General features: G+C 43.2%; 1 protein-coding gene across 1 annotated transcript in view; it reads right to left on the bottom strand.

Annotated features, from left to right (window-relative positions):
- The window catches only part of LOC145397625 (mapk-regulated corepressor-interacting protein 1), a 37,751-nt gene that overhangs the window by 9,548 nt on the left and 5,795 nt on the right, over positions 1 to 22,408 (bottom strand). Inside the window, exon 3 of the mRNA XM_080270665.1 lies at positions 20,424 to 20,551. Within this exon, the coding sequence (XP_080126791.1) occupies positions 20,424 to 20,551 (128 nt within the window). The remainder of the gene's footprint in view (positions 1 to 20,423; positions 20,552 to 22,408) is intronic.

Raw genomic sequence — 22,408 nt, forward strand, 5'->3', positions numbered from 1 at the left:
AATTGAGAAAAGCAATAATATAATTTTGGTGGGTGACTTTAATTGTAAAGAGGTGAACTGGGAGGAATGGTACTCGGGAGGCGGCAAGGATTCGTGGGGTACTATGTTATTAAATATAATAATGAATAATGTGATGACGCAGTGGGTCAAAGAAGAGACACGGTTTCGAGGTGAGGACACACCAGCAAGGTTAGATTTACTGTTCACCAAAGAACCCGATGTAATAGAATCATTGGAATATCTCTGTCCTTTGGGAAAAAGTGATCACGTGGTCATTGAGTTCCAGATGTTAATAGGAAACGTCGAGCCAAGAGACGAGCTTCATAGACAGGGAAGATACAACTTTGGCAAAGCAAATTTTACAGGATTGAGAAACTTTTTGAAAATGCGGATTGGAGAAAATTCAGAGAAACAAGAGAGATACAGAGGAAGTGGGATATCTTTCTAGACCTCTACAACTTGGGAGTGGAAAAATTTGTACCAAGAGTAAGAGGGAAAGAAAACAGGAAAAAGGAGTGGTTTAATAGAAGGTGTATGATAGCCAAAAAAGAGAGAGATAAGGCGTGGAACAATTGGAGAAAGAGAGGTAACGACAGAACAAAGGAAGAATATAAAAGAACAAGAAACGAATACACAAGAATACGTAGGGAAGAAGAAAGGAATTTTGAAAAAGGTATAATTGACAAATGCAAGGATGAACCCAAACTGTTTTATAGATTTGTTAATGGCAAACTGAAACAAAAGGAAGAAATCACCAAGCTGAAAGTAGATGGAGAGGTCTTTAAGGATGCGGCAATGCAAGCAGAAATAATGAACAAACGTTTCCAGTCAGTTTTCACTAAAGAAAAGGAGCTTGTGGAAGGGGAGGGAGTGATTAGAAATGTTCCGGTGATGAAAGATATAAAAGTGGAGGTGCAGGAAGTGTATAAATTACTGGAAACTCAAGATGTAAGGAAAGCCCCAGGACCTGATGGAATTTCTAATTGGGTACTGAAGGAATGCAGAGAACAACTGGCGGATAAAATTCACAGCTTAATTGTATGCTCACTGGAAGAGGGGAAAGTGCCAAAAGAATGGAAGAGGGCAAATGTGGTACCAATTTACAAGGGGGAAACAGGGAAGAACCCTGAATTATAGACCAGTGTCTCTAACCAGCATGGTCGCAAAATTGTGTGAGAGAATCCTGAAAGACAGATGGATAAAATATCTGGAAGAGATGAATATTTTGGCTGAATGTCAGTTTGGATTCAGAAGTGGAAGGTCATGTGTTTCAAACTTGTTGAGCTTTTACTCAAGAGCGATTGATGTGGTACAGGAGAGAGATGGTTGGGTGGATTGTGTGTACCTAGACTTAGAGAAGGCCTTTGACAAGGTACCTCATAAGAGACTAATGTGGAAACTAGAATATATAGGAGGACTAAAGGGGAAACTTCTGGAATGGATGAGAGACTTTTTGAGAGACAGACAAATGAGGACAGTAATAAAGGAAAAGATGTCTGGATGGAGGGAAGTAACAAGTGGAGTCCCTCAAGGCTCAGTGTTGGCGCCAGTAATGTTCCTGATTTACGTAAATGATATGGTAGATGGAGTGAACAGTTATGCGAGTCTGTTTGCTGATGATGTAAAGATCTTGAGGAAGATAGAGGTTGAGGAGGATTGTAAAATACTGCAGGTGGATTTGGATAGGATACACAATTGGAGCCGGACGTGGGAAATGAAATTTAATGTAAAGAAATGTAAAATATTGGAAATGGGTAAAAGTACCAGGAGACCATCACTGAATTATTTTTTGGGTAATGAATTAATCACAAAAAGGAGAGAAGAGAAAGATTTGGGAGTGCTGGTCCAAGATAGTTTGTCACCAGAAAAGCACATTAACAAGATAGTTGGAGAGACTTATAAGCTCTTGACTAACATAAGAGTAGCATTTCATTATATGGATGAGGAAATGATGAAAAAATTGATAGTGGCCATGATCCGCCCCAGGTTAGAATATGCAGCGGTAGTGTGGTGCCCACACAAAAAGAAAGATATAAACAAGATTGAGAGAATACAAAGAACAGCAACCAAGATGGTCCCCAGTCTGACAGACCTGTCATACAGAGAGAGGCTGGAAAAACTGGATTTGCCTTCGTTAGAGGAAAGGAGAAAGAGGGGAGACATGATTGCGGTGTTCAGGACCATGGTGGGAGTAGATAAAATTGACAAAGAAGATCTGTTTGTATGGGATAAGAGAGCAACAAGAGGACATGGAATGAAATTGAAAAAGTCAAGCTGCTTGAAGGATATCAAGAAATATAGCTTTCCTTACAGAAGTATAGACTTATGGAATAGCCTGGACAAAGAGATCGTCCAGTCTAAAAACTTAAACGAGTTTAAAGTTAAATTCGACTTACTGAGAAACAGCGACGGAAACCCACGACCATAGTACATTCCGTGTATATCACAATTAGGTATATTCTTAAATATTTGAAACGACTTAGACAAAGAGGTGGTGCATGAGAAAAACATTCATGTGTGTAAAGGTAGACTTGATAAATGTGGATATGGAGACAGGACAACACGAGCATTGCTCAATTCCTGTATACTACAAATAGGTAAATACAAATAGGTAAATACAGGTGAAATAACTCTATGGTCTTACTCTGCCCTGTTACATACTTTCAGAGAGCTCATGACTCTGACAATGACAGTATTTTTGTTATTATTATTTCCTGCATCTGGATCCCCCTCCAGCTCAAAATCTACTCAACTTTTCCTTGACCCACTGCCCAATTATCCACCAAATTTCACTTAAATCCGCTCACAACTTTTGGGGATATCTTGTACACGATCAAAGTGAATACGTAACCATCTCCAAACTTCGTTGGTGGAGGTAACGAGGATTAGCGCATGCCTTGCAGCTACAGTAAACGGTACCTTGTGAGTGTCAATGACATCTGTTGGTTTGAGGGTTCTAACAGAATCAAAATTATCACCTCAACTGGATATATTGTTATGTATACAGTTAAGCTGGGATCTGCACACGCCTAGCAACTAAACGGTGGCTTGTGGGTGTCTCTATAAATGGCCTTTGTGGACTGAGGGAAGGGCAGCCGGCAGCACTGGCAGGAGGCCAATGAGAGGCAAGCATGGCCCCTCCCTCAGCCAATCACAAGTGGCCGCGCGTAGGTGTGTCCCCACTCCTCTGACGCAATATTAACTCACTCATCACTTCAAGCAGCTTTTTCTTGATCGCCTCTTCTTTGCTCAATGATTTCTCCACGTACTCCAAGTCTTTAAGTCTTTATATTCTTCACTTTTTACCTCCTTCCTCCCTTACCTCTGTGTCACACGCTTCTGACGCAACATCACACTAACTCATCACTTTGAGCATCTTCTTTTTAGGCCTTCCTCCCATCTTAAGCCGGTTCGTTTCTCATTGATTTCTTTTCCACATTTTACCTTCTTCATTTTGCACTGATTTCTATTTTCTCCTTACGCATTACTTCATCTTTTTCTTACCTTGTTCCTGTGTTTTACTTTTCTTCATTCTCCCACTTGTAATTTGTGTCCAATGTTTCTTATACATTACTCCTTCACACATCACTTAAAGCACATTTTTCCTTGTCTTCTCCCCATTAAGTCGCCCTTAACTCACTGATATCTCTCCTTTCTCACACTCGTTTATAATTTGCCAACCCTTTCTTACTTAATTCCTCCCTTTACGTCTAGTCCTTTCTCCCCGTTTTACTTTTGTCCATTTCTCCCACTTTTTATGAAGTAATTTGTTCATTTTCTTCAACTTCCTTCTTGCGTCTCGTTCCAAGTACCATAATTCTCAACTTTCTTGATTTTTCTCTTCTCACTCATTCTCTGCGCCATGTCCTGCCGTTCTTCCTTAATCAGTGTATCGTTATTCTCCTACTTCTTAATATTCTGTTCACGTCCTCACCCATTGTATTCATTACCCCCCTCCCCCCCCTCTCTCTCATGTGGACAGGAACGTGACGTAGGCAGGCTTCGCTCTTATACAATCGCTCTACACAAAACACACACACACACACACACACACAGAGAAATATTGATTGCCATCTTTATGACGTAGGGCAAAGTGGCGTTGAAGATCTCGTAACACCCCTTCCTTAGCGATTTATTCTGCTTATTATATCTCGGCATCGTCTGCTGTTACAGATGCAAATCATATCTACATTAAAACGAAATATATATTATGGAAGGTACTGTTAAGGTGTAATATGCAAAATAAATCGCTCAGGAAGAGGTGCTACGAAGCCTCCCAAGCCACTGATATAACGGTGAGGGGAGGAGGTGCCTGGTTATACAAACGTCCTTCAATCCTTCTCCCTATCCCACGAAAGGAGAATGGTGAACTGCAGGTGAAGTGGCCTCTCTCTCTCTCTCTCTCTCACACACACACACACACACACACACACACACACACGTAATTAAACCATATATTTAGACACGTGGGAACCCCTAACCCATGACCCTCCCTAACATTTTCTACCATAAAGGAGCCTCTCTCTCTCTCTCTCTCTCTCTCTCTCTCTCTCTCTCTCTCTCTCTCTCTCATCCAAGGGCTATTTGGTGGCTGGGTCGGTTTAGTGCTGGTCCCACATTTGGAGGACGCTCTCAGTGACGGGTTCGAGCCCCACTGACTGCTAATGAGTTTGTGGGGTGAACATTTCCACGCTGATGTCTTGCCCACAACACTCACTATCCACTTCATCTGTTTCTGTTTCACCGCCTATGCCTTGTTCTGAGAGAAACGAGTATCATCCCAGAGTTTGACAGATACGCAGCGGAAAATTGAACCATCTGCAACACGCCCAAATAGACAGGGATTTCAATGTAACTCAAGTTGTAAATATTCTTTCCACAGAAGTAGGGAGATAGTTGTTTCCGCGACTTACACCTGTCCTCCCCTCATCCTCCCAACCCTCCAAGACTTAACCATCATCCAGTCCTTCCCTACCCTATCTACACGACTCAGTCCCACGTTTACGGTAAAGGTAACCAGCCTCACTCGCCCCTGATTGGCATTAAGTTGGCAATATAACCCAACCATTCCTCGGATGTAAACCACTGCGGGACTCATCCGGCTGCAGCGCCGTATTCCACTAGATCGCCAGGCGACATCTGATTGTAGCGTTACTACCCAGCGTCGGAAATACCTTCCTAGGTTACAATAAATCATTTGGACTGTCATTAAGTGTAAAGTCACCTTAAGGCACCACTACGTCGAGTGAGTGGATGGTGGAAAGAAATGAAAAAATTGGAGGCGCGCGCAAGCACACACACACACACACACACACACACACACACACACACACACACACACACACACACACACACACAGGCTCATGTGTACGTGAACCCGGTGGACTGCAGGCCTAGGATGCGTTTCTACTGCAGTCCACCATCCATCCACCTTGCGGGAGACAGGGAGGGCACTGAGGGACGACTGTATACTCTGGCAGCTCCCCCGCCCGGTAATATTAGTGCCATCACGTGAAGGAATCTCCCTCCACCACCCTTCCCCATACACACAGGTGGAACCCGTACAAGTTGATGCTCTTTTCACTCTAATTAGGCCTAAGAGAGAGAGAGAGAGAGAGAATATAGGTCGTCCAATGGCTATCAGCGTTATCAGTAAGACAGTAACGGAATACACAACCACAGAGATAAGAGGGTGGAGGTAGACTGATAATGCAGATTCCTAACAACTCTTCCGTAGCAATTTATTCTGAGCACTACACGTGGGGATTTCGTATGCACTCTTCCCTGGCGATTTAGTCTGCGTACTACATCAATGACCAACGATTATTTGGGTGGAGATTTCGTAACAATTCTTCCTAGGCGATTTATGCACTGTATCTTATCAATCTCATGGGATGATTCGGGAACAGAAGGGATGAGGCCGTTGGGTAAGGAGTCTCCCTAACACCTTTTCCATAGCGATTTACTGTATTTTCCTAACTACCCATGAGTGTGTGTGTGTGTGTGTGTGTGTGTGTGTGTGTGTGTGTGTGTGTGTGTGTGTGTGTGTGTGTATTTCTTATATCTTTAAAATTGACATAAATTGCAGGATTAACACAAGAATATATTAACGACGCAGCTACAGAAATAAACTGGTAAGGAAGAGGTGCTAGTAAGCTTCCTAATCGCACTAAAATACCGTCTATGGCTGTATTTCTAGTCCAGTTCCGTCATATGAAAACGACCAGACGCTAGGGCGAGGGAATACAAGGGTTGGCTGGCCCTGTATGCTATGGCTAATAATAAATCACTCAGACAGACGGGTGCAAGGCCTCATAACTCCTTCTAGAATAGTCCACTGGCTGATCTGTGCTGCCTCAATGCGACGGGAGAATAGCAAGCGCCTTTGACTGTAACTTGGGTGCTGCAGATGCCTAACAACCCTTCCTTAGTGATTTATTCTGAGTACTACAACACATGGGGATTTCGTAAGACCTCCTCTCTGGCGATTTACCCTGCGTATTATAACTCTTCTTTAGTGATGTATTCTGAGCACTATACTGTAGTACAACACGTAAGGATTTCGTAAGCCCTCCTCTCTGGCGATTTACTCTGCGTATTATACCTCTTTGGCGATTTATTCTGATTACTACAACACATGAGGATTTCGTAAGCTCTCTGGCGATTTACTCTGCGTATGATACCTCTTTGGCGATTTAATCTGAGCACTACAATACATGAGGATCTCGTAAGCCCTCCTCTCTGGCGATTTACTCTGCGTATTACATCTATAACCAACGATTATTTGGGTGGATAATTCCTAACACTTCTTCCTGAGCGATGTGACCTGGTGGCACTGCTACCTGGTTATACAAACGTTCCTCAACTCCCTCCCTATCCACCGAAAGGAGGATGGTGGGTCGCAGGAAAGGTGCGACTTCAGCCTTCAGTCCACTGGGTTCACTCTTCAGATAAACCTGGGTATACAACAAAAACTACTACTACTACTGCTGCTACTGTTACTACTACTACTACTACTACCACCACCACCAATATTGATTGCCACCACTTCTACTACTACTACTGCCACTACTACTACTACTACTACTGCTGCTGCTACTACTACTACTACTACTGAACAGTCCAGTGGCGGGTCTGTGTTGGATCAATTTAACAGAATAGAATACTCAGTTAACCCTAACTTGGCCTAAAATCGCCATCTCTCCACCTTGAATACTGAGCAGCATAGAGATTAACACGAAAATATGATGCTAGTCACGAAGAAGTTCTACGGGAGGGATGCTGAGCCGAAGACCTGATTCTGCCACTGAGCTACGTAAAATAAATCACAACGGGACGAAAACCTGAGCCAAGTTAAGGTGAAAAAACTACAAATTGAATAATAAACAAAATACCTGAGAATATTAATCGGATATACTAGGTTCTATCTATCTATCTATTGCCAGACGCCTTAATCCCGTACGGGGTGGCCACAAACAAATCGCCTCCACGTCGCTCTGTCCCCCATTTCACTGCCCTGCTCCCAGCTCACCCCCCCCCCTCCCTCATATACCTCTCCACTCCATCCCTCCATCTCATCCTTGGGCTCCCCCTCTCTCTATTCCCCTCCACCTCACTCACATACTCTCCTCGTCAGTCTCTCACTCTCCATCCTCTCCACATGGCCAAAGCACGTCTAAGTTGTTACAGGATATTAACAGATGCCTTCCTTAATACATTTGGGTCTATCTAACAAATAAATATATACATAAATAACAGGAAAAAGAAACCTAAGGCTTAGACATGATAATCCAATAAAGGGATAATGCAAGTGCCACAGAGATTAACGTTTTTACACACACACACACACACACAATACCATCTTACCTCCCCATCTACAATACACATACCTCTCTCTCTCTCTCTCTCTCTCTCATACACACACACACACACACACATCCTCCCCAATACCATCTTCTCTCCCCATCTACAATATACATACCCCCCCCCTCTCTCTCTCTCACACACACACACACACACACACACACACACACACACAATACCATCTTACCTCCCCATCTACAATACACATACCTCTCTCTCTCTCTCTCTCTCACACACACACACACACACACACACACACACACACACACACACACTTCTAAACTATGATACTATGATGCTGAAGCTGAGCAATACTCCCGATGTTTTAAGCGTGTTAATTTGGAGAGAGAGAGAGAGAGAGAGAGAGAGAGAGAGAGAGAGAGAGAAATTACACATGTCACGTATAGTATTTGTATTTTATTAATTTATTTTTTTCCTATGACGGCCAGCATGGACAGACGACAACGAGGAATGCACAGTGGCTGTCTGTTGGCGTGCCGGTGAAATGCCTTGTCGTAATATAACCAGCCGGGAATACTGTGCACGGTTATACTTATAAACTCTCCCAGAAAAGTACCTGCCATCTAACGACACGTATCATTCTGAGACATGGACGACGCATTGTGATATATGGCATCCTGTGATTATAAGTGAAAATATTTGTGATAATTACGGTATTAGAAATAGCAATCGAAAACAGAAATCACATACATAGTGGTAAATGTCTTGAGGCACCGGATTTATAGATTCGTGTGTGTCTGCAGAATTCGCTCGTTCTCACAGCCATCGTGCTCTATGGGGCCGACTCTTTTTATCGGAGGGTGTACATTGGCTCCGAAAGTTAGGTTAGTCTTCCTTCCCATCACTATACTCCATTTCACCGAGTCTGGCACCATGTCAGTGATCTCGTCAACACCTGTAGCACTGATCAAGGTCCTCAGCACTGGATATACCTTTTTGTATTGCCATTAAGTTGGTTCTCCAGGTAATATATAGAGGTACACCCAGTGCTGAGGATTTACACCAACGCTACAGGCGTTGACGACATCGCTGACGGTGCCAAACTTGGTGGAATGGAGTCTGGTTCTTAACATTATATTTGCTATGAAAATTAAAAAGAAGTGTTATTTTAAAGTAACTCTGTACCTATCCAAAGACATTATCGTAACTACCGTTTTTATTGTAAATTGGCTCAGATTTTCGTCCTTTGGCAACTTGTTTCACGTAGCCCTGTGGAAAAAAAATGTTACCACTCTACATACTTTCTATAGCGCTTCTTCGTGACTAGCACCATGTTCAAACTACTGGATTCTAACTTGGCTCAGATTTTCGTCCTTTCGCAGCTTGTTTCAGGTAGCTCTGTGGGAAACAAAACTGCTGCCACTCTACATACTTTCTATCGCACTTCTTTGTGACTAGCACCATATTCTAGTGTTAAGGTTGTGTTACAGCTCAGCATTCAATACGGAGAAACGGTAATTTTAGGTCGTTAGAGTGAAAAAGGTATGGTCAAGAAGTGCTATGGAGACGATGCGCAGGCCTAGCATTTCCTCTTTCTGCCACTCAGCTACGTGAAGTAAGCTGCAAAAGGACGAAAATCTGAGCCAAGTTAAGGTGAAAGAAGTATTGAAAGCTAAGTAACCTCCTCTACTACCACTAACTTCTGTGTCAGCGCTCTGCCTTGTAACTATCCAACCCTCCTCTACTACCACCATCATCTTTTTCACCGTCTGTAGAGAAGGGGAGGGGGGAGAGTAATTTGAGAGGGTGGAATGTGGAAAGGGGAGGAAGTGTGGGGGAGAAGCCTAGGGAGAAATAAATAGGGGAGGAGGGAGGGAAGAGTTGAAGGAGAAAACAGAACTAAAGTGAGAAGGAAACGATATTTTTGGAGAGAGAGAGAGAGAGAGAGAAAGAGAGAGGAGGAAGGGCATCGAGTCCACGTGAGTATAATGAAACCACACACAAACACACACACACACACACACACACACACACACACACAAAACTTCATCATCCTTACAAGCATTTTCTCTCTCTCTCTCTCTCTCTCTCTCTCTCTCTCTCTCTCTCTCTCTCAGATACTTGCCATGCCGTTCGCTCAAGGTTAGACGAGTGTTTTTGTTTATTCTTTGGCGAGTTTCTTGACTTTGCCAATTTATCAGTATACATTCATCTATTTATACATATCTATCTATTCACTCATTTATCTACTTATCTAGGTATGCTTAATTCACTCATTCATCTACTTCTGTATGTCCAATATATTACCACTATGCCGTCAACTCTGGAACTGTCTCCCTCTGTCTGTATTTCCTACTTCCTATGATCTCCAGTCTTTCAAACGCAGTGTGTCCAGGCATCTCGAAATCAACGGATCTTGATTTTGGCTCTCTTTTGTGTTGTTTTTTTTCTTGGAAGGAACGGTTTGCAGGGTCCTGGCCTTGGGTTCCTTCTTTCTTGCATTAAAAAAAAAAATGGATGATTTTCCCTGCGTAAAGTACACGTTTCTCTCTTCCTTACTTTTATTTATCTATCAATTGCCAGACGCCTTAAACCCGTAAGAGTTGGCCACAAACAAATCACCTCCATGTCACCCTATCGTCCGCCATATCACTACCCTGCTCCCAGCTCACCCCCCCTCTCATATATCGCTCCATCCCTTCATCTCATCCTTGGCCTCCCCTCCCTCCCCCCCCACCTCACTCGCATACACTCTCCTCGTTAGTCTTTTGCTCTCCATCCTCTCCACATGGCAAAAGCACCTCAATGTATTTCTCCTAACGCTTTCTACCACATCCACATCCACATTCATCAAGTTATTCATTTATATCTATTCACTCGCCAATCTACTTCACCTCATCCTCTGATAAACAAATATTACGAATGGTTCTCGACAGACAAAGGATAATTATCGCTGGCGGGCTTCACTGGTGCGAAAATCCTTGGTGAGTGACTGACTGCTGGGCCAAGGCAGACATGATTTACCTTCCGTCCCATCACCTATACACTAGTATATTTTTAGTTCTGGACGCCTTCACGTGGTAGTCTCCATACAACAGCTGCTACTACTACTACTACTACTACTACGACTGCTACTACTACTACTACCACCACCACCACCACCACCACCATTACTACTACTACTACTACTACCACTAAAACTACCAACATTTCAACTTCTACTAGCCCGTTTCTCGTAAGTAGGTAGCAGTTACAGCCCCAGGTTCATCTCAAACGTGAACCCAGTGGACTGCAGGCTGAAGTTGCGCTTATCCTGCTGTCGACCATCCTCCTTTTGATGGATGGGGAAGATGAGGGACGTTTATATAACAAGGCAGTGAAGCACCAGGTTATATCAGTGCCACCACGTGAAGGCGCCCCTCTCCCGCAGCGTCCTTGTGCGTGTTTTTAAGGGGTGTATTGTACGAGGCTTTGGATATTTCGTAACACCTCTTCCTTGGTGATTTATTTTTCATGTTATACCTCAATATCCTCTGCAATACGATCGATACGCTCTCTCTCTCTCTCTCCTCACACACACACACACACACACACGCAACATCGCCAGTACCACCTTCTCTCTCCATCTACAGTACACATGCCTCTCTCTCTCTCTCTCTCTCTCTCTCTCTCTCTCTCTCTCTCTCTCTCTCTCTCTCTCATCATCTCCAATACCACCTTATCCCTCCATCTGCAGTACACATGCTCCCTAACCCTTTCTCTCTCTCTCTCTCTCTCTCTCTCTCTCTCTCTCTCTCTCTCTCTCTCATAACCCGTACATCTGCCACTCTCTCCTCATGCACTACCGGAAATAACTTGACCACGTGGTTAGGCAGTTCCCCCTTGTGAAATATGCTAGTCACGAAGAAGTGCTATGGAGAGGATGTCCAGCCCATCCTCCCGTGCAGAATACATAACATACAGTACAGTCTTACTCTTGTACATTATGCTAGTCACGAAGCAGTGCACACCAACCCCCATACAATATCATACTCATGGTCTTATGCTAGTCATGAAGAAGTGTTATGTGCAGACAAACCTCCTACACAATAACTCACGGTCTTATATGCTAGTCACGAAGAAGTGCTGAGGAAGGATGAACACAACCACCCGGTGCAAAATACAGTAACTATCATGGTCAAACACTGTGCTAGTCACGAAGAAGTGCCATGGAAAATTACCTCTCACAGACCCATGAGACCATCTACACGAAGTCATGTGGGACGCTTCGTGGCACCTCTTATTTACCGATTTATTTTCCTGTACTGGGGAGTATGTGCTTAGAATCAGTTGGAGAAATACTGAGATGGTGTGGGCACGTGGAGAGGGTGGAGAATGAAAGACTGACAAGGAGTGTAAGTTAGTGGAGAGCATGGGGAATGAAAGACTGACAAGGAGAGTGTATGTGGAGGACGGAGAATGAAAGACTGACAAGGAGAGTGTATGTGGAGGACGGAGAATGACTAAGAGAGTGTATGTTTGTGGAGAGCATGGAGAATGAAAGACTGACAAGGAGAGTGTATGTTGTGGAGAGGACAGAGAATAAAAGACTAACTATAAATAGGAGTGTGTGTGTGTGTGTGTGTGTGTGTGTGTGTGTGTGTGTGTGTGTGTGTGTGTGTGTGTGTGTGTGTGTGTGTGTGTGTTCTTACCTAATTGTATCTTTACAGGAATGAGTCAAGCTCGTACTGTCCCGTGTCTTAAACCATATTTATCGTACATATCCTTAAATTTGTGAATTGTGTGTGTGTGTGTGTGTGTGTGTGTGTGTGTGTGTGTGTGTGTGTGTGTGTGTGTGTGTGTGTGTGTGTGTGTGTGTTCTTACCTAATTGTATCTTTACAGGAATGAGTCCAGCTCGTACTGTCCCGTGTCTTAAACCATATTTATCGTACATATCCTTAAATTTGTGAATTGTGTGTGTGTGTGTGTGTGTGTGTGTGTGTTACGTGAGATGGACAGGAAAGAAGACCGATATGATGGTGGGATAGGGCTGAGAGGTATGGGAGGCAGGGGGTGAGCTGCGGAGAGGACAGTCAGACTGCAGATGACTGGGTGACATGAAGATAATTCGCTTGTGGTCGCCTCTCACGGGATAATGAGATTGATAGATAGATGGGTAGATAGATACAGATAATCAAACACCTTAACATTATCTCACATGTTACTTATTTCGTTCTCATATCGATAATTTCCACCAACACACAGGAGGATACTATTTTGCAATGTTCTGAATAAATCGCTACGAAGGAGATACTAAGACAATGCATGTCCTTGTAGACAGATAAACTGATAGATACCAAAACATTTTTTCACGTTATTTATGTGGTGTTAATAGCGACATTCTGCATCAATAATACACACGAGAATGCTACGGTGCTCTGAATAAATCACTACGGAGGAGATGCTAAGATAGATGAACTTATTGACACCTTCACATTTCTTGTTATTTAAATGATCTTAATATCGACAGTTCGTATCAGCAACACACAACAGGACTCTAAGGCGCAATATTCAAATAAATCGCTAAGGAAAAAACGCTACGAAGCCTCCAACCCAAACGACGACCCGTTAGCGTGGGGTGGGGTGGGGGGGGCAGTAACGTCACAGCCTCCTCCGTGACGTCATGAGGGTGAGTGCCAACACCAAGAATAATGGCCAAGATGGTAGTAAAAACTGAGGAATGTAGTAAACGACGAGGCTAGAGTCACATGATGATTCGGGACCTCCTTAACACCTCTCACTTAGCGAATTAGTCTGCATATTACATTTTCTCCCTCTCCATTCATTTATATATATATATACGGAAACATTTAGCGACTCTCTCTCTCTCTCTCTCTCTCTCTCTCTCTCTCACACACACACAAAACCCTGCTTCGGTGTTGCCAGATGGTGACGATAAGATTAGGGTATGTTATTTTTTTAAAGGCCGTGAGAAGGTAATGATAACTTAGATAAATTTACACCCTTGTGCCCTGGTGATAAAGGTGTGTGTGTGTGTGTGTGTGTGTGTGTGTGTGTGTGTGTGTGTGTGTGTGTGTGTGTGTGTGTGTGTGTGTGTGTGTGTGTGAGAGAGAGAGAGAGAGAGAGAGAGATTTTACTCCTTATCTCCCATGCTGGTGAAGTTCCTCGTCGGCTACCGTACGGCTGGGCTCAAAAGTTATGTCCAAGATTATATAAAGACGGAGAGGACGCGGCGGGAGGACTGAATTTTGGTTATTATTTTTGAGATACAGCTGTCTTTCTATTAATCTATCTGTCGACCTTACCCTGACGCCATAATCCCTTAATAGGTGGCCAGATGAAGGGATAGTTGGGTTAATAAATAAATAAATAAAATATAAATTACACGAGTCACCAGCACTTCATCCTGTGCCATGACTATCTCCCATGATGATAATAATAATAATAATAATGATAATAATAATAATAATGATGATGATGATGTGAGGAGGAGTAGGAGGAAGTGCAAAGTGACAAGGTGATATGATCTTTAACAGTTGAACCTCACTCTACATTTAACAATAAGTAAATAAATAAACACTCTACTAATAAGACAAGTCTCTGGAGATGACTGAAAAATATAAATGGCTAAAAATAATATATGAATGGGCTTGAGCTCTGGTGCTTTCACGGCTCAATGTCAACACAAAATAAAATACGACAAAAGGAATAAATGACTCAAAAAATCAATGACAAATAAACAATAAATGGCAAGATACAAAATGGAGAAGTAATAAATAACTCGAAATATAAATAAATGACAAATAATACATGGCAAAATACAAAATAAATGTTAATAATAAATGACCAACAGGATTAATGCGTCTCTACCTGGTTATTTAGGCTCAACTTGGCAAGGCTGAGGTGGCTGGAATATTCATCCTCTCTCTCTCTCTCTCTCTCCTTGCCTACCTGCCAGCTTACCTTTCTATCTACCTGCATAGACTGAATATTCATCCTCTCTCTCTCTCTCTCTCTCTCTCTCTCCTTGCCTACCTGCCAGCTTACCTTTCTATCTACCTGCATAGACTGAATATTCATCCTCTCCCTCTCTCTCCTTGCCTACCTGCCAGTTTACCTTTCTATCTACCTGCATACCTGCCTCTCTATCTGTATACCTACCTACTATATCTACTGTACCCCTGCCTACCTATTCATCTACCCATATGCCAGCTTCGGTATCTACCACTATGCTTATCATATTGCCTACCAATCTACTAGTATACCCAGTTCTATCTACCAGTATACCTGTCCACCTGTATCCCTATCTACCTGTCTCCCTGTACACCTACCTACCTACCTCTCTATCTACCACTATGCCTGTCTGTCTTCCTGTCTGCCTACCTATATATCAATTTTATATCTATCTACCCATTTACCTTCCTACCTACCTATACCCTCAGACTCCTACACCCTGCATCATCATTATTATCATCATTATCATCATCATCATCATCCTTACTTCTTTTCCTACCTAAAGATGGGGTGCGGTAGAGGCAAGAAAAAAAATATATACAATGAAATAAAATGGGCCTAACACTCATTTCATCACCAATCAAGCCCTAGGAATCCTGACTCCTAGCAGGGGGTAATGGATATCAGAATTTTTTACCGTGTCCTACAAGGTGCTTCAAACATCAAATCCGTTGTATACAAGTTTTCTCCACCGAGTGTGCAAACATATGGTAGTCAGTGATTGTAAACAGACCTTGAGAGCAACCACCCAATAACGTCACAAGCCAACACACACACACACACACACACACACACACTCTCTCTCCTTCTTCACCCAGTAATGTCCCCAGCCAAATCTCTCTCTCTCTCTCTCTCTCTCTCTCTCTCTCTGCTTCACTATCTAACCTTGAACGATAACAGCAAACACTTTTAGCTTTCGCCTTCTTGCTGATTCAGTGAACGAATTGCACTGCAGGCTTACGGTGCCCTTGTATAGTCCACCATCATGCTTTTGAGGGGCAAGGAATTGAGGGACTTGTTGTATAAGCAGGCAGTGAAGCTGAATGGTTATGTTAGTGCCACCACAGGAAGGCGTCCCTCTCCAGTACCTCAGCTGCTATAAACACTAGCTCTCTCCCTCTCTCTATAAAAACTAGATCAGCCACCCTGTACCCTAGACCAGCATCACTATACCAGTTTCTCTCACACACACACACACACACACATTAACCTTCTGTTCATTACCACAGCAGGCGATACAATTGGACTCCTTCATCTGGTGGCACCAATATGACTGGCAGTGGACTTGCCCTGCTATACAAACGTCCCTCAACTCTCTGCCTATTCCCCCCAGGGATGATGGTGGACTGCACAAGAAGGGCAACTTTAGCCTGCAATCCACTGGGTCCAGGTTCAGATGTGCCTGGGACTGCAACTACTACTATTACCGGTACTTCTATTATAATTACCACTACTACTACTGTTATTATAATTACTACTACTACTATTACTACTGCTGTGCTATAATTACTACTACTACTACTGCATGAGAATATCAAAATATTCACTGAACCTGAATAAGATCCCTAACGCCTTTCAGCATGAATGATGGCCAGGTGTAGCCAGACAGGTGTGTTGCTTTAACTAGTAATCACACCAAAGGATCCTTAAATTTAATGCATCCACACCTTAGCCCTCAAATTGTGGGAGTGGATCAGTTCCCTCAGATGAAGCCCAACCAACCACACTTAAATCCTCAGTATTTACATCTAAGAAGGGTAATGTGTCAGAAATACCACATTCAAAATGGCTATTTATGGCACACTTGTCGGCAGCAGATGCAGAAATTCTGTAGGTCAAGTTCTTGCTGTTGTGTTGTTGTTGTTGTGGCATCAAGTTTGTCTATATATGAACCCATTGGACTGCAGGCTCAAAGCTGCCCTCAATCTGCAATCCACAATTCTCCTTTCATGGATAGGGAGTATGGTAAGTTGGAATTGTATAACGGGCCTGCTAAATTCTGTCCAGCAAAGGTGTCATTCTCAACACGTCCAAGTTACTGGCCTCGACAACAAGGCTTACAGCCATCTTGTATGTGGCTTGTGAGATTTCCTAACAACTCTTTAGGAAGTGGGTACATGGATTTGACTACAAAGGTTGATTAAACAAATTGATGGTGATCTAGGGCTAGTGGTGGTACTGTTGAAGTTGAGGGAGTGTGGCCATGTGCAGTTTGCCACATGGGTGTGGGAAGTAGCTCCACCTTGTGCACTGTTTGTGATAAGCGGGTGCATAAGAGATGTGGTGATATTAGAGGCCAACTATAAGACAATGTGTGTGTGATGTGTCTGGGTGAGCATACGGAAGCAGAAGTGGGAAAGGTTACTGTAATCTTGCTGGAGAATCTCTTGTGTGTGTTTTGATATATGGGGGACATAATGTGCTGGCAGTGGGGCTGTGGCAAGCTTGGTAGCAAGGATAAGGACTAAGGAGTGGCTGGAAGAAGTTCAAGACTCTCCCTCCTCACCAAGGGGTCCTTGTATGCGGCATGTGTTTGGACAGTAATGCTGTATGGTGGTGAGACTTGGATAGTGAAGGAGGATTTTCATAAGCTCAAACATACAGACAAGAGAATGATCAGATGGATGTGTAGTAAGTCCTTGAATGCCATGCCTGGGAGTTTAGGACCATGGATGAAGTGAGAAAAATGGGACTTGAATGTTTTAGTCCTGTGATGAAACGGGGCAGACTGAGATGAATTGGGCATGTGGAGAATGGAGGATGTGGAATGTAAGAGATGAGGTATGAAGGATGAGGGTAGAGTAGTGAGAGGCAAACTAAAAATATTATTGGGACGAGTTTATACAGCGTGACCTCAGTGATAAGGAACTGAGTAGACAGGCTGCTAGAGATTGGGCAACATGGAGAGCTGCCATTAGGTGACTAAGGCTGAAGCATGGAAGCATGTTGGAGCCTTTACCAACAATAGTGTCTTAGCACAAGGAAGGTGCTACAGTACTCCTGTCACTCATAATACAGCCATTCGTTAATAAAGTCAACTTCACAAATATCACTTGCTCTTAAATACAACCAGAATGTAAAGTTAAAATTTTTATTGCACTCATGTCCCTGTTTTTGTGGTTTAGAAATGCTTCATAAACATTTCTCAAAATCTGTGTGAATTTGAATATGGTACGTAACTGGAGCTCATTCAACCTGAGTTGCACATTTATCCTTTTCAGCTTAAATAACATGATCTTATCCATCAGTTTGCTAAATACAAATAAAAAAATAAATAAAAGAAAAAGTAAGATGGCTACAATCTTCAGAATATTGCTAAATCTTCAAAGAAATCTATAGAAAAGAGCTAGATTTCTTGCCACTAAGTGTAAAAATCTGCCCCTAAATGGACGTAAGAACCTCTGTCCCTGAATGGAGAATGATGGACTACAAGGTGACTGCAGGTGAGGTGCATGAAGTGAGTTGTGATGCGACAGTGACAGGTGTGATGGTCATGAGATGGGTTTGGTGTGTTGCAACTGAGATGCATGAGGTGAATTAAGTGCGTTGAGTGCAATGTCTGAGAAAGCTTTAAAGAACAGTACTATGGTGTTTGTGGTAGGTGGTGGTGACCATCACCCACCCACTTGATGTAGTGCTGCCTACTTCTTCCTTAGCATTTATCATTCTTCTTCTGTGCCTGCCCTCCTCTCTTCCTATTTCTCCCATCTTTCCTGTCACTTCTTATTGCTTTTCTTTCCTTTACAGGTGGCTTTACATTGAAAGACTGGCCAAATGGTTTCCTGTAAGCCAAGAAACCATTTACAACGCTGAGTGGTAACCATATAACCAAACCATACGTGCTCCCTACGTGTCAACTTGTGGGTTGGTGGAGGGTTAGTGCCCCTCTCTGTAAAACAAATAACTCAAAGTCAAATGGCCACCCCTTACAGGATTATGGTGTCTGGCAATAGATAGATAGACTGGTGTGGGACCTACATAGCAGGGGAGATAGTGTGTGGCGTGTGAGATGCATGAGGTGAATTATGTATTCAGTGTTATGGCGTTCATTTCAGTTGTAAAGGCTCCAACATGCTTGTATGTGTCGGCATTGGTCACCTAATGGCAGCCCTCCACTGTTCGATCTCTGGCAGCCTCCCTATTCAGTCCCTTATCCCTGAGGTCACACTCAATTACCTAATCCCAGGTCTTTTGGGGCCTACCTCTCACAACCCTCCCTCTAACATTAACACTTCTCACTTTCTGTACCCAACTGTCATCCTCCATCCTCTCCACATGCCCAACCATCTCAGTCTATCCCTCCTCACCACAACACCAATAAACTCAAGTTCCATTCTACTTCTTAACTCTTCCATCATAAACCTGGTCCCCCAAGGCCTCACATTCAAGAACGCACTGCACATGCACCTAATCATTGCCATTTCTGTATGTCTGAGCCAGCGAACATCCTCTTCCTTTACTGCCTAGGTCCACTACCGTACAGCATTGCACTCCTAACACATGCCACATACAAAAATCCTTTAGCATGGAGGGAGAGCCCTCTCAATGTCAGGAGAGGCAACAGCTCCCTGAAATTCTTCCAACCACTCCTCACTCTAGCCACACAGCTGGCAACTGTACTACAATGAGCAATAAATAGGCTGTTATACTGTACTCTTTTCATTCTTACTTGGTCTAAAACTGCCACCTCTCCATCTTCAATGCTGAACTTCAGCACTAGATTAACACCAAGGTCAATGCATGCAAGCATGCTGAAACCTTTACAAAATGAAACTAAACAACTGGGTAAATATCATAAAGGAATATGGTAAACTCTCAATTATCCTTTGGCATATCTGACAGTGCCAGGATTCTGGGGGGTTGAATGATGAGTGAATGGAAGCATGGCCCATTGGATTGGGCAAATTTGGGCTGTCTGGACATTGCTAGGCCTACTCCTCACCCTGGCCTAGGATGGGAAAGGAGCCCCGGATGATGATAATGATGATGATGATGAACAGTATCCGGCCCAACAGGATATCCAGCACTGCTGACTTGGCTCTATTAATAAAGCCATTTAAAATGCTTGGTAGGCTTGGGTATTTTATGATTTTCGGTTGCATGGGTGTATTAAATGTATTTTCGACTTACAAAATAATCCACTTGTGCACAGTTTCTCAGAACATTACCCAATTGTAAGTCCGGGACCACCTGTACCTTATACAAAAATCAGAAGGCAGGGTTGATCTGAAATTACTATACCCTCTGAGATCACAGGTAAGAAGGAATAGGTAAGTACACTTGTTGAAGAGGCATGAGATTCACGTATCTTGTTAATATCTTTTTAATACTGACACAGACTGGGCAAGTAATGTATGGGAATACTTCAGTGTGCCATATATATAAATAAATAAGGTAGAAATGCCTGGAAGCTTCCTCACCTGATAAGAACACATGCCAAGAGTACCCAAACTCAATGAAAAAGCATATGTGCTCCTTGTACCTTTTCAATGTCTTTTCATTTCTGACGTACTGGGTAAATAACGTACAGGAATATTTCAACTTGCCAGAAAAAAATATACTGGTAAATGCCAAGAGTACTCACACTCATTGAAGAAGCGTATGAGCTCCTCGTGCTGTGGTGTAATGACATCCTGCGGTGGTGTGCGACCATTGGTGGAGCGCCCAGACTTCCCGCCCCCGCCTACTGCCTGGAAAACGGGCCGCGGAGAGCTGTAGACACAAACAAAAAGATCATTACACTCTTTTCACTTTAACTTGGCACAGCTACAACTGCCCTCTGTACATCTTGAATGCACAACTGTAGTAGCAGCAGTACAGTACTTTTAATCTAGGTTCATCTGAAATATCAACCCAGTGCACTGCAGGCTGAAGTTGTCCTCTTCCTGCAGTCCACCAACCTCCTCCTGGGAGATAGGGAAGGAGCTGAAGGGTATTTGTACAGCATAACCAGGCAGCTTTAGCTCCACAGCCTGATCATAACAGTGCAAATACCTGAACATGTCCCTCTCCAGCACCATGCTGAGGTGTAACAACAGATTAACACGAGAATCGCTGAACTCTTTTCGCTTTAATCTGATATAAAACCGCCATCTCTCCATCATTGCTGAGGTGTAACAACATGTTAATACTGTAAACTCTCAATCATCCATCATTGCAATCTCCAGCGCTGCTGGCTCAGCTCTATTAAAGCAACATCTGGTGAAATTATGCAACATGCAGCGCCAAAATGGGATGTAACAGACAGTTCTATGCAGTATTTGGCGCTGAGGAGTATCAAGTGGCTCGTAAGCGGTAGCCAACCTGCACCTGGGAAAACTCCAAAATGCAACAACCAATCAGAATCTGTCATGGGAGTGGTTCACCCAGTGAGCCGAGCATCCTGCAGCGCTCTCAGTCTCGCCTGTGGATCTTGTATGCTAAAGACGTGTCTGTACGCTCTGCTCTTCTGACCATGCAGCCGCAAAACCCTAGTGCTGTAACTACTGTGGCGTCCTATGCTCTAGTTGGTGCGAAACTTATGGCCTGTCAGTGCTTGTGTCCTAGTGCTCTGCTGTGATCCTCAAATTACAACGGCGCATGGTGAATGGTGTACAACTCTACCCTTCATCGATGCCAACACTTGGTGTGCACGTACAGTAGTACACTATGTACTACTGTATTGCTGTACTGTATTATCACTGTAATGTATTTTATACTTAGTTTTCATCATTTACTCACGGGAAAATTTTTAGGATTGAGGGTCGAGACAGATGGTAACACAATATCTCGCCCGATGCTGAATGTTGAGCCAATAAGGGGATACTATGCAATATCCGGTGTTTCACTTTATTTGACGTAGGACTTGGCTGAATTATGCTGAATAATTGTGAGTCTACTAGCAGCATATGATGCTAATCATGAAGTGCTACAAAAAAAAGATACACAGCCACAGCATTGTCTTCTCGTGTGAAATAAGCCGCAAAACAATAACAATCTACGACAAAGTGAAACAACTATAGCCAGTTTGTTTTCATTTGACAGAACAAGGCCACTCCCACAACTTGAATTTTGAGCTATGGCTGCATGAAGTTCAACACACCTTAGTTAAACACCAGGAATGAGTGATCTTTGTTACTACTCAAATCATCCCTCCAATCTGGCTACACTCGGCAATCAAATGAGCTGAAAGGAGTTGGTGAGTTTTACTCGGTTACAACAAAAACACTGCTGGTATACTAGTAGTAAGGTCAAAGGGCCATGTTCTCACAGGCTTAGGAGATTGCCAAACATTTCTTCTTCAGTGGTTTATTTTGCTTGTTGCACCTCACTACGGAAATAAAATGGGACGCCATCAAAGTGGTGGCATCAATATAACCTGGCAACTCCACTGCTGGGTTAAACATCCATGAACTCCCTTCCAATGCCCTTGAAAGAAAATGGTGAACTGATGGTTTGGGGCAACGTCAGTGTGCAGTATAAGTGATAAGGGGACTTGCTACCTGACAATTGTATCATCAGTAAATCAGACGACTTTTTGAGGTGGAGGGGTTAGATACAGTCTTTAATAACTCATTCATGATCAGGGTT

The sequence above is a fragment of the Coenobita brevimanus genome, chromosome 42, assembly GCF_032717465.1.
Source record: "Coenobita brevimanus isolate Jiangsu-jjx chromosome 42, ASM3271746v2, whole genome shotgun sequence".
NCBI classification, from domain to species: Eukaryota; Metazoa; Arthropoda; class Malacostraca; order Decapoda; family Coenobitidae; genus Coenobita; species Coenobita brevimanus.